Source organism: Aquarana catesbeiana, linkage group LG01 (assembly GCF_042186555.1).
Source record: "Aquarana catesbeiana isolate 2022-GZ linkage group LG01, ASM4218655v1, whole genome shotgun sequence".
NCBI lineage: Eukaryota > Metazoa > Chordata > Amphibia > Anura > Ranidae > Aquarana > Aquarana catesbeiana.
In genome coordinates, this window is record NC_133324.1 from 142688966 (window position 1) to 142702712 (window position 13747).

The 13747-nt window shown below is 44.3% G+C and overlaps 1 protein-coding gene across 1 annotated transcript in view; it reads right to left on the minus strand.

Moving 5' to 3' along the window:
• The window catches only part of LOC141135121 (baculoviral IAP repeat-containing protein 1-like), an 88425-nt gene that overhangs the window by 29671 nt on the left and 45007 nt on the right, over positions 1-13747 (minus strand). The window contains 1 exon segment of the mRNA XM_073624403.1: positions 2905-5040. Coding sequence (XP_073480504.1) covers positions 2905-5040 — 2136 coding nt within the window.

Here is a 13747-nt window from a genome sequence, read left to right on the forward strand (position 1 = left end):
TGGGATCTTTTAGATCGGATCCCTGCAAACACCTGGGCACGTTCACTTGTGGGGGATGCCCTCTATGTCAATACATGAACACAAAATCCAATACTTTGCTACCTAATGGCCAGACATATAAACCTCAACATTATGCGAATTGCAAAACTATGGGAGTTGTCTATTTATTGATGTGTCAATGTAACAGATTTTACATGGGTAAAACCAAACTAGAATTTCATAAAAGGGCATACAGACATGTTACAAGTCTGACAACTACAAATCCAGAACTCCCTTTAGGAAGACATGTCAGGGATCACCATCATAGCATATTCCCCCAGATCCAGTTTCTTATACTGGACTGGATTCACCCTAATCCTAGGGGGGAGACTGGAACAAGCTCCTCCTCCAGTGTGAAGCACGCTGGATTGCTGAGCTTGGGGCAACCATTCCCCCGGCCTTGAACAACCAACTTAGTTATTGGCTCTTTTTGGAGGGATATGCATCAGGAGGCTGTGAGAAAGAACCATAACAACTCTCACACTCTCCTGGGTATGCAACCAAATGTAGATGGGGACATTTTGAGGACCTTAGAACTGGCTGTTATGGTCACCCCGTATGCCATTATACAATTTTTCGTATCTATATTAATTACTTGCTCCCATACAATATATGAAAAGTCTATGATATGTCAAATACAAATTTGAGATTGTATCATTAAACCCCAAATTACTGTTATTGACATAAATGATTGATATGTTCTTCCTATGATCCTGTTATATATGGGTTTCTTTCTATATTTATATTTATTTAGTTTTTTTTGTCTATTTTACAGTGACATGCCAAGGGTGAGTTCATATATACCATTGTGTTATACCATCTCAACATATTAGGATTTAATGCGTGCTTTTGAGCATGCTCACACCAGATGTCAATCTTAGTGGTTTCCTTGGGACCCTGGTGTGCTCCCACCCGGCGCACAAAGGCCTCCCGTCTCACAATGGGGGGCCATTTATAGGGACTATGAGTGGATGGGATGGCATCCCGGGACCCCATGTCCCGAGCCGTGTTCTCATCCACTGTGGTCTGCCTCTTTTTTATGTCGGTGGGTTGCCGGTGCATGAAGCCCCCCCATATCGCATTGGGTGGTGCCGTGCACTCGTGATCCGAGGGATCCTCTTTGCGCCTCACTCTCAACTCCCTCCTACATTACATACACCTTCGACTGACTGGATTGATCCCACCTACTCTCGATGACGCGGTTGTGTCACTCATGACGCAGCACGTCATCGGATGACACACGCTGGCGCGTGCTGTATCGTCACGTAGCAGACGCTGCTGCTCTGGGTCATCTGTGGTCGCGATTTCCTTTCCCTCCACCAAAGACGTAGATACTCACCCCTGTCCTTGGAGGATTTATTTGGTGGATAACACATTTTTGTTACTTACTGGGTAAAGACTATTTGCTTTGCGGGGGGGGGGGGTTCTTGCTACTTATACATAGACTAATAATATAGCTTATTCTTGGAATTTTCTCTTATGGCCAATCTACTGTATAAATTATTGAATCTGTACTAGTATATTCCTTTGTATGCAATGGGGTTCGCTTTGAGCTTTCTGCCCTTTAGGACTTAAATATGTACATACTCTCTTTGCATCTCCTCCCCCTATCCAGAGGATTATTAGTTTTTATTTGCCCCCTTTTTTTACTTACAGAAACTATCCTTTGCTCCTGCTGACAGTTTGCAACTTTTTCAGCACTTGAGGCTCTTATCTGTATACACGATTTGACATATATCTTCAACATTGGCTGCGAGTTTAGGGTCATTCCTATTTGGGGATCCTTGTGAATCATCTGGGCCCTCGAGGTTGACTGTCAGGTGGCGCTGTTGAGGGCAACCACTACAACTTTGGTGTCTGCAGAATTGCTAGCACGTTTTTATTCATGACAACCCTGGTATGGGCCGACTGATTGGTATGTCGTTTATTTACTTTTCCACTGTTCCCATTTTATGTCTCTGTTTCATGGTCCTTAATGTATGTTATGTTCTATTTTAGAGTATTTCAAAATCTATGACCTTCTCTATGAACGCCCCTGAGGAAAGGAATCTTCACTGTTCCTGAAACGCGTTGAGCATAATGCAAAGAGAACTTCTACACATGATTTAGCTTTACTAATAGTCATTTTAAGATGTATTGGAAATAATGTAATATGGTGATATATGCACCAATTTTATCTTTGTATATGAATTAAACCTTACATTTTATTATATTCTTTGTATTCAGAGTTGCCCTTAAAGTCTCGATGTACCGGGGGGTACTGTTCCTATTTTATTAAATGTATCTAATCCAAGAACATAAATGTAATATACTGCCACCTACCAGAGCTTACATGTAATGGTTGCATTATTTTTTTTTTTCCAGGCATCTTTCATTAAATTTTATCTGGTGATTTTGCAAGTAAATAATTCTTGTCCTAAAGTGATAACACTTACTCACTGTACTGTATCTATGGAGTAGCAGTGTTGCCATTCTAGGAAAGGAATTTCTGTGTAAGCTCTACAGAGCACTTTCCCCTTTCTTTCCCCTTTCTTTCCCCTGTTCAATAGTATAGGTTGAAGTTGTAGTTAAAAGAAGTAATAGACAGAGCTGGTAACATTGCTTAATATAGGACTACAGAGTTCAAAGAATACAGGTCAGCTCTGAACTTGTTACAGGATAAACAGGTATTTGATAACAAACGCTTTAGGTTTACGTAAACTTGATTTCTATTCTATCTCACCATATATGGCAATTTCTCAGTTCCTAATGAATTGTTTTGAAACTCATAATATCACAGTCAGACAGTTTGGCAGAGCAGAACACAAACTGATAGTTACGTTGTCTACAACAGTTGTGGTGGTAGTATAACTAATATTCTAATACCTGGGTAGTTTTCATTATGCTGGCATCTAATCTCAAGGCATTCCAATGATGACATCTTGAGTATAAGATCTTGTTCATCTGCTGTCAGATAGGAGTCATATATGCGTAACTTCTTGAAAAAATCTGAGAATTGCTCTATTGCAGGTCTGATGCATGTCACAAGATCTCTGCATTCATTCAGCTGCAGCTCTATGTGATCAGAGATCGAGAAAAGAACTTTGAACTTTTCATAGTTTAGCTGAGATGCATTGTTTCCATTGACTTTAATTACCTCCAATTTTAAATCTGGAACCTTGTGTCCCTTAATTGACATAAATGGTAAAACAATGTAGTCCCTTATTGCAATTTGCGCTGGGAACAATGAATAGTGTTCATCACCATCTTTCTTTGACTTCCTGATGCCTTCCTTGATTTTGTTCATTGACACATAAGCAGAAGAGTAATCTTTTTCTACAGTTGGTACTCCTAATTTTTTAAGAGATTTTTCTACCTTTGAATGATCTAATGGTGCAACTTGATTTGTGGCATCAATTACAAATTGAATACAACTCAACAAACTAATACACTCTGGATATTTCTCAAGAAAACTGAGAATGCTTTCTTCAGAATTATTGTCTATGAGATTTACTGAAATCTGGAGTGTTTTTCCGGCCATGAACTCCATGATTATGGGAGCACAATCAGGAAGACTTTGACTTTCCTGTGCAGCCTCTATTGCTTGTGTTGCCAGTATGGAAAGTTTGCTTGCAGGGTTTTGTCCACGTAACAGGAGAATTAACATGTCTTCTATCTGTTTAAGTTCTGGATGTCTCTGCAGGTGTTCTTTTTTTTCCAGATCACAGTCCAATGCCTCAGGATTGTCATAGAGTGTGAATAAGAAAGATAGGATCTTTATAGTCGCCTTTGTAGAAATCCTGCTGGCATATCTTAGGAAGTATCTGTAACATCCTAGAAGTTTGAGAAAAGTGTTTACTTGATGTAGGTAATGGTAACCCTTGCTAAGATCCTCTGGTTTATCAGACTCTAACAGTTCACTAAGTCTCTTTCCTGCAAGAAACTCCTGGAATGATGGGTCAAAAAACCTATAGGTGGACCAAAGTCTCTGTGCTGTGAATTTGCTCAAAAGTCCAAATTTGTTGGCTTTGTCACACTCCACCCCAGATGCTTTTAGGTCATCATCTGAGAACTGAAATTTTGATTGAAAAACAGCCTTGAGTGCAAGTTCACCACATGACACAACCTGTGCCATGATTGCGTCCATCTCAGCTGAAAATTTCTGCACAATGCATTTCAAGTAAGTTTTAAAAATATGGATGTCATCAAATTTACATTCACGATTTTCAAACCATGAGAAACACTGAGCAACAACAATCAGAGGTGTTTGCAAAATGGCTGGCAAATTTTCAGAATGTAATAAGTGCAATAAAAATGCATCTGTTTTGTCATTTTCATGTGAAAATATGCTCTTCACTAAATATATAGTACTGTATAAGGGAAACGTTTGGATACTCAGTATGGTTCTCGCATACTGTCGCAGTTTCCATGACTTGTGTGTACTCACTGTGACTGCCAGGCTCAGTCTGTTCCAGGGGTTCTTCAGTAAAAGCTCTTCTATTGCTTCAGGAATGCAGTCCACCATACCATAGTCATCCAAGAGGAACAAAACACTGTCCTTTAGATGTTTTATCATTTCCTCCAAGGACTCATCAGTAAGAAATGCTTTAGATTTAATCAGTTGATGGCAGATCATGTCACACAGAGACTGTTGGCTCTCTGAGGAAGGTACTGAGATATAGAACACAAGGCTGAATCTGTTGAGAATAGGACACTTTCCTGTAGCCCAGAGAATGGCAATCTTCCTGAGCAGAGCGGTCTTCCCACTGCCAGCTTCACCTTCTATCATAGTGATGTCCCCCAGCTCTGATAGGACATCTGGTAATGTTAGCTTTCTCAATGGATGATTTCTAGTGTCTTTTAACACAACAGAGATATCAGCAAAGAGTAATCCCAGATCTATCGAAAAAGAATCTCCAAATGGGAACATATTAAGGAAAGTGGAGTCAGTATACTTTTCAATGAGCTGTCTGTTCAGTGGTTCTACTTTTTCAAGCAGCAGAGAATGTCCATGGGTTGTGTCTATGAGAAAAACAATTTAAAGAAAATTGTAAAGACATACTTTATTTTCCTGTTAACGCCACTAGCGCCAAAATATAAACTGTTTAATATTGCTATACAAAGAAGCTTCCGGAGACTCATTAGCAAGAGGGGTTGCAACCTGGGTTTAGTGCACATCATTCTAGTCTCCCAAAGGCCAAGAACCACAGGTTCAGGCTTATCTTAAATGGAATGTATAAGTTTTTTGTATTTTTTCTTTATTTTGTTCAAGACGAAAAACATGTTGTACAACTGTAAAAACCTTTATCTTCTTTTATCAGTATTTTTTTTTTATAGTTTATATTGTTATATTTTATATTCATGATTTTCAGTCAGCCTGTAGAATATTTATATTCATTATTTTCATTCAGCATGTAGAACGCTGGCTCCCTTTCACAAATGTAGCACCCTCCTAGATAGGTGCTAGGCAGTGTTAATTTTGTCGACTAAAATATTTTCATTGACTAAATTAACACTATTTTAGTTGACTAAAATACGACTAAAACTAAAACAATTCAGATGACTAAAATATGACTAAAACGGCATTTTAATCAAAAGACTAAAATACGACTAAAACTAAAATGGCATTTTAGTCAAAGGACTAAAACTAAATCGAAATTTGACATCAAAATTAACACTGCACTAGCACATAACAATAAATAGGGTGCATCTACTAAACTGCTGAAAGAAAAACAAATTTAGGAAAAGGGCTTTTCTTATTTTTTTTTCTTAATATTTAATGTTGGTAATATATTCAGGTAATATACAGTATGCAATGACAATACAGCCAATAGAGTTTACAGGTTTTTCTTTTCTTTTTTTTATATTTTAAAGTTGCACTTCTGTTTGTCAAAAGACAATATTTTTGTTCATGGAACTTGTTTTTTTTTATAAAGACGTTATATATCACAATGGCTAAATCTGTGTTTTTAATGCATGTTCAAACTATATACCATAAAAAATAACAGATTACTAGAGTTTTTACTCAAGGAGTATATAATGAGTTTGAAAATTCTAAAGAAATGCTTAAATAATGCATTACAATTTAACTAAACACATTAGATTTTAGTCAACTAAAATGTACTGGAGATTTTAATCAACTAAAATGTACTGGATATTTTAGTCGACTAAAATATGACTAAATAAATTCAGATGACTAAAATACGACTAAAACTAAAATGCTATTTTAGTCAAAAGACTAAAATACGACTAAAACTAAAATGGCATTTTAGTCAAAAGACTATGACTAAAACTAAATTGAAACTGGATGTGAAAATTAACACTGGTGCTAGGTGAGGTAAATTTAGTTCTGGCTCACTAGAGCTGCATTTCGATGTTAGGCAGATTTTGTTTGGGCTCACTGTAGTGTAACTGTGTTTGATTGTTTTAGTCTGTTCTGTGTTTCAGTGGCTGCATGTAGGCAGGTGCAGTCTGTTTTCTCCACTGCAGGTGGTGCTCAACTGCAGTGGCAGTGCAGAGGGAGAGGAAGTCAGGAGGAACATGGTTCCTCTATGGTTTCCTGAGTCACTGAGGCAGCAATCCGGTTGGATGCTGGTCACCCATGTGACTCTGGGGACCATCTTAGATGTGGCAGAGTCTATTCCAGACCCTGGCTCTTGGGTATGGTGCGCATTTGTGTGAGGGTAGTATAGGGACCGGTCACCCGTTTGTCAGGCAGTATTAGCAGTAGGTTCCAGATGAGATGAGTAGGGAAAGCTTAAGGCTCCACACTCTCCTTGGGCACCTTCCCATATGGGCTCGGACTAGTCAGCCCACATTCCACTCCCCAAGACAGATACTGTCAGTTTGGCTGCAACCTGCTCCGCTACACACTGTTGGCATCCGTGAGTGTTCCCAGTTGGGCCTCCTTCCACCAGGCTTGTTGTGAACTGTTTCACCTTTACTTCAATACAAGTGCTATTAACCACTTCAGCCCCGGAGGATTTGGTTGCCCAAAGACCAGAGCACTTTTTACGATACGGCACTGCGTCTTTTTAACTGACAATTGCACAGTCGTGCGACGTGGCTCCCAAACAAAATTGACGTCCTTTTTTTCCCACAAATAGAGCTTTCTTTTGGGGGTATCTGATCACCTCTGCGGTTTTTATTTTTTGCGCTATAAACAAAAAAAGAGCGACAAGTTTGAAAAAAAAGCAATATTTTTTACTTTTTGCTGTAATAAATATCCCCAAAAATATATAAAAAAATATTTTTTTCCTCAGTTTAGGCCGATATGTATTCTTCTACATAGTTTTGGTAAAAAAAACGGAAAATTCCTATCATAATACTTACCGTAATTTTCCTTTCCTGATGGACTCCATGGCAGCAACGTGTGGGTTAAGTCCCGCCTCTACTACCCTATAGGACACTACTCCCATAAATCTTTGCTCCCTGCCCCCGGCCGTGTTCGGTAACTAGCCTACTTCAGCCATTCGGGGAGGGAACTCCTGCTGCCATGGAGTCCATCAGGAAAGGAAAATTACGGTAAGTATTATGATAGGAATTTTCCGTTTTCCTGACAGACTCCATGGCAGCAACGTGTGGGAAATAACTCACCATACACACCCGGGTGGGCTAAATGCTGAACAAAAGATTTATTTAACACTGTCAACCTACAGCACTTTTAAACCAAATTTAACAGAAGATAAGGTTGCTGGCTCAACACAATAATGGGTCATGAAGGTATGAATCGAAGACCAAGAAGCTGCTCTGCAGATCACATCAGGAGCAACATGACGTGAGGCCGCCCAGGACGTCGAAAGACTTCTCGTAGAGTGAGCTGTAACCGCCTCAGGAGGAGCCAAGCCTTTCTCTCTGTAAGCCCATTGGATGGCTTGAACCACCCAAGCCGCGATGGATCTGACAGAAGCCCTAGAGCCCCTGTTTTTCCCATGGAATAGAACAAAAAGAAATTCAGATTGACGGAAAGATGCCGTAACTTCCAGGTATTGATTGAGAGTAGCTCCTACATCGAGAGGGTGTGGATCTGGACCTCCAGTGGATTTGAAGGTAGGGAGAGTGATATCCTGGTTCTCGTGAAAGACCGAGGTAACTTTGGGATTTGTCCCAAGCATTGGTATTAGGACCACTCTGTCCGGAAAAAAGGTGATGAATGGTTCCTTGGACCCCAGGGATTGAATTTCCGAGACCCTCTTCGCCGAAGTTATAGCTATCAGGAACGAAGTCTTGAGGGTTAATTCTCTGACTGAGAGAGATCTGTTAAGTTGAGCAAAGAAATCCAGGACTAACGGAAGATCCCATTTGGGGAATCTGGGTTTCCTCTGTGGCCTAAGCCTGACTGCTCCTTTGAAAAATTGCTGGACCAGAGGGTGCTTGGCCCATGCGACTCCGGAGAAAGCTGATATTGCGGACACCTGGACACGAAGAGAACTGACGGACAGTGAGATGTCCAGACCCGTCTGCAGAAAACTTAGAACGTCCTGAATCGCCAGATTATCACAGGAGTTGGACCTGGAAGACATATGGCTGCTAAATTTCGCCCAGATCCTCTCATACACTCGGTTGGTACTATTCCTTCTTGAACTAAGGAGAGTGGGAATTACTTCATCCGGGCAGCCTAGCGCCTCCAACCTTCCCCTTTCAAAAGCCAAGCCCTTAGGCGCAGGTGATCCGGGCAAGGGTGTAGCCTCGACCCCTGAGACAGGAGGTCTGGTCTGGATGGAAGAGGGATCGGATCTCGGACACTGAGGAGTGTTAGGAGAGGGAACCAGGGCCTGTTGGGCCAGTAAGGAATTATCGCTAACACCTCTGCTGTCTCTGCCCTGAGCCTCTTCAGGAATTGGAGAATGATCGGAGTTGGCGGAAAGGCATAGGCTCTGTTGAACCACCATTTCTCCGTCAGGGCGTCCACCCCATACGCTTGAGGGTCCCTGTACCTTGAATAGTATCTTGCCATCTTTTTGTTGCAGGGGGAGGCGAACAGGTCGACTTCCGGAAGGAACCCCAACGAAAGAATCCACTCGAATACTTCTTCGTGGAGAGACCACTCGTTGTTGTCTAGGAGCCTCCGAGAAAGAAAGTCTGCCTGAACATTCTGAACCCCCGGAACATATGTCGCTGTCAGATCCTTCAGGTTTTTCTGGGCCCAGGACATAATTGGCTCTACCTCTTGTAGTAAGGAGAGACTTCGAGTCCCCCCTTGCCTTCTTATGTATGCCACTGCTGTGGTATTGTCCAGTCTGAGTAGGACCGAGGAGCCTTGAATGAGATGCCGAAACGCCAGAAGTGCCTGGAAGGCTGCTCTCAGCTCCAGGATGTTTGACACTATCCTTCTGGAGGGGAATTCCCAAGTGCCCTGAGCCACTTCCGCCAGACAGTGGGCAACCCAGCCCCTGTTGCTGGCGTCTGTTGTTATAGTCACCCAAGAAATGGGAAGGATGGAATGGCAGTTGGAGAGGTTCTCCCGTTGGAGCCACCATAGGAGAGAGTGCCTCATGGATGCAGTAATCCGAATCAGCTGGGTCTTGCTGCCCTTCCACTGGTGAAGGAAGCCCTTCTGAAAAGGCCTCATTCTCCATTGGGCCCACCTCACCATCGGAATCGTCGCCACCATAGTGCCAATGATCCTCAGGCATTGGAGAGCGTGAAGATGAGGAGTAGAAAGAGCTGGGTGGATCCTGTCTCTGAATGTCGAGATCTTCTCTTCCGGTAACGAAATGGTGCCTCTGACCGTGTCGAAGAGGGCACCCAAAAACACCAGAGACTGAGATGGGTCTAACTGGCTCTTCTCCTGGTTCAGAATCCATCCGAATTCCTGTAGTGTGGAAATCACTTGCCCTCTGTGTGCTATGAGTTGCACCCTGTCCTGTGCCAAGAGAAGCAGGTTGTCCAGGTAGTGATGTAGACGAATCCCCCTGGTTCTCAGGAGAGCTACTATTGCCAACAGCACCTTTGAGAAAACCCGAGGAGAAGTTGATAACCCGAAGGGAAGGCATGTAAATTGTAAGTGAAGCTTGCCCACGGAGAAGCGGAGAAATTGTTGAAAGTTTTCCGCGATGGGGACGTGAAAATAGGCGTCCTTGAGGTCTATGGACACCATCCAGTCCCCTGGTTGAACCGACTGTTGAATGGTGGAGAGTGTTTTCATCTTGAACCTCTCCTTTTTGATGAAGCGATTTAGATGGGTTAGGTCTATGACCGGCCTCCAGGCCCCACTCTTCTTCTGAACCAGAAAGAGGGGAGAATACATTCCCATGCCTTGCTGGCTGACCGGGACTGGGATGACAGCGCCTTGGGCCAACAAAGATTCTATGTAGGCTAAAAGTATTGTCCTTTTTTCTTCTGATGCCGGAAGAGTAGTGGGTACCCACCTGAGTCTGGGAGGGTCGGTAAAGGTCCAGGCATGACCAGAGGAGACTGTCTTGATTGTCCAGAAGTCGTGAATCGAAGCCGCCCAGACATGCCGAAAGTGGAAAAGATGGGCCCCCACACGGTCTGCCTGAGCGGGCCCACTTTCAAAAAGATTTGGAAGGTTGCCTCTCCCCTTTCGACTCACTACCTGCAGCCTTCTTAAAGGACGATTGCCTTGATTTCCAGGATCTGGAGAATTCCCGGCCTGGCTTGTAAGTACGAGCCTCTCTGGATCGGTCTTGATATTGCCTCTTCGGGAAGGATCTTCTTTGGCCTTGCAGGCGCCTATCCTGAGGTAGGAACCCCGACTTCCCGCCAGTAGCCCGTGTAATGGCCTCATCCAGCTTGTTGCCAAAAAGAGAAGAGCCCCCGTAGGGAATTCGGCACCAAACCTGCTTAGAGGCTGGGTCAGCCAGCCAAGGGCGGAGCCAAAGAGCCCGCTTGGCGGTGACCGACGAGAGCATCACTCGGGCCGCCAGACGAATGATGTCAATCGAGGCCTCACCCAGAAAGGCCGATGCTAGCCTTAATTCTTGAATAGGTGAGTTCTTCGCTGTGTCATCTGAAATATTCCTTAGCGTATCTTGAACACTATCCGTCCACACCTCCATAGCTTTGGACAGGGCTGCCAGGGCTAAGGCTGGTTTGCAAGCCATGCCTGCTGTAAGGTACACTCTCCTCAGATCAGCATCAATCCGTCTGTCCAGAACGTCTTTAAAGGACACTGTGTCCTCCAAGGGGAGTGTCACGTGTTTCACCAGCCTCATCACAGCTGCGTCCACCAATGGGGCTGATTCCAGATGCTTCACTTCTTCCTCCCTAAAGGGATAAAGCTTTGAAACTTTAGTAAGCATGGAGTTTTTCTTCTCCACCTTGCTCCATTCATCTGTGATGATCTCGCCCAACTCAGAAAAGAAAGGAAAGTTAACTCGCTCCTTCTTTAGCTGTTTAAAGAATTTTCTCTGTTTGGGAGGGACAGCCGTCGGATCCTCCCAATTTAAAGTTTCTCTAATAGCCTTGACCAAGGGAGGTAGCAGAGCGAAGTCAAAACCCACACAGGTATTATCTTCATCCGAGTCACTGTCAGAGTTGACCACTGAAGGGTGGCTAGGTACAGAGGACTCCCAGGTGTCCTGCAACTGAGTTTCCCTCACTGGGGAACCTGGTGGCTCTGCCTGAGGGGTAACAGGCCGGACTGCCTCAATACCCTTAAGTGATTCCTTCACAACCCTCTCAACTAGGGCTTTAAGTTGTTGGTCCGAATCACCTCTTTCCCTGGAAGCTTTGGCGAAGCAGGAATCGCACAGCGATTTACCGACAGGTACTTGTGATCTGCATCCCCAGCAGACACTTGATGAGTGGCTGGAGTGGGCCACTGAGGAGTGCGAGCGCTCCTCACTACGGTGTCCTGATTTTGAGGAGGAGCCGTAATGCTTAGATTTGGAAGAGGATTGCCGGTGATGCGACTTTGACGAATCACTTCCTTTGTGCGAGCTGCGACGCTGTTCTGACCTGGAAGGGCTAAAGCAAAAGACAGAGAACCACAGAAACAAAACAGAGCAGTTAGAAAGAACGATCATCTACGGAAATACACCCCCCCCCACCCGCCTAAGGACCCTCGGCAATGGGACCTGCCCCTGTACCTTGTGAGAGGAGGCTGGCCAGAGGCAGGCGGTGGAGAGCTCATGTCTTCAGAAATATCCATCTGACTGCAAAGTTAACGTAAAGCAAACAAATTAACTTGGCTATGAGCCAGGGAGCGAGAGCCCTCCTGTATGTAAAGCTACTTACCAGTAGCTGATTCACTGGAGCGTGGGGAAGAGCCAAAAACAGCCTGCAGGCATTCCCAGGGTCTGCAGGCTATTTTCCCAGTTTAAATAGGGCGCCCCAGTGACGTCACCGCCCGTGACGAGCGAACGCCAGTGCGCATGCGCGATTAGCGGCGATTTGCCGCTATCGCGCATGCGCGAAAAACCAAGCCTCGGTTTCGTGCCGTCCGCGCATGCGCAGTACGGCCGGACACAAAGTGAAAGTAAAAAACGGCGGCTGGAACGCAGGAAGAACCAGCCGCCATGCCTGCAACCACATAAACAGTAAGACGAAGGGGAAAGACACACAAGGGAGAGAAACAACAAGGAATTCCAACAGAAACTGCTGCCATGATAGCAAGGAAACATCTCACCAAACCCGCCACGATCATCAGGCCGAAGGTAAACACCGGACTTTCCAGGGGCAACAAGGGGTCACCTGCTAATAGCTGGCTATCCAACCCATGCGCGGCCTCGCCTGCCAGTGGCCAGGGAAAACGGCTTCTTCCTGCGCCTCTTTCAACGCCCCACTCCATACCCTGCTAATAGCTAGGGCTTAGCGGAGTAATGCGACTTATCCTGATCCAAGTCGCAGCTCGGCCAACCTTGATCGTGGGGATAAACATCTTCAGGTAGGAAGACCAACACTAGGTCTTGCGAGGAGGACAAAAAAAGAACACGGCCGGGGGCAGGGAGCAAAGATTTATGGGAGTAGTGTCCTATAGGGTAGTAGAGGCGGGACTTAACCCACACGTTGCTGCCATGGAGTCTGTCAGGAAAATCGCAATAAGCGTATATTGATTGGTTTGCACAAAAGTTATAGCGTCTACGAAAAAGGGGATAGATTTATGGCATTTTTTGGCATTTTTTTTCTTAATTTTTTTTTTATTAGTAATGGCGGCGATCTGCGATTTTTATCATGACTGCAACATTATGACGGACACATCAGACACTTTTGACACTATTTCGGGACCATTGTCATTTATACAGCGATCAGTGCTATAAAAACGCACTGATTACTGTGTAAATGACACTGGCAGGGAAGAGGTTAAACACTAGGGGGGCGCTGAAGGGGTTAAGTGTGTCCTAAGGAGTCATTCTAACTGTGTGGGGGCTGGGCTACGAGTGACACGACATTGATCACTGCGGCCGATGACAGGGAGTAGTGATCAGTGTCCTGTCACAAGGCAGAACAGGGAAAAGCCGTGATTACAATGGCATCTCCCCGTTTTGCAGCTCCGTGACACGATCGCGGGCACCTGCCAGACATCGAGTCCGCGATTCCCGCGGGCACGGTCACAGACCTCACGGCAGGTGCGCATGCGCACGGCAGCAAATTCAAACCAACGTATATATATATATATATATATATATATATATACACGTTACTTTGCGCAGCCGTGCCATTCTGCCGATGTATATCTACAGGAGGCGGTCGGAAAGTGGTTAATTGCACCTGGACTGTGTGTGTGTGTGTTTTATCATTTAAAGATTTTATTGAGTACACCGGA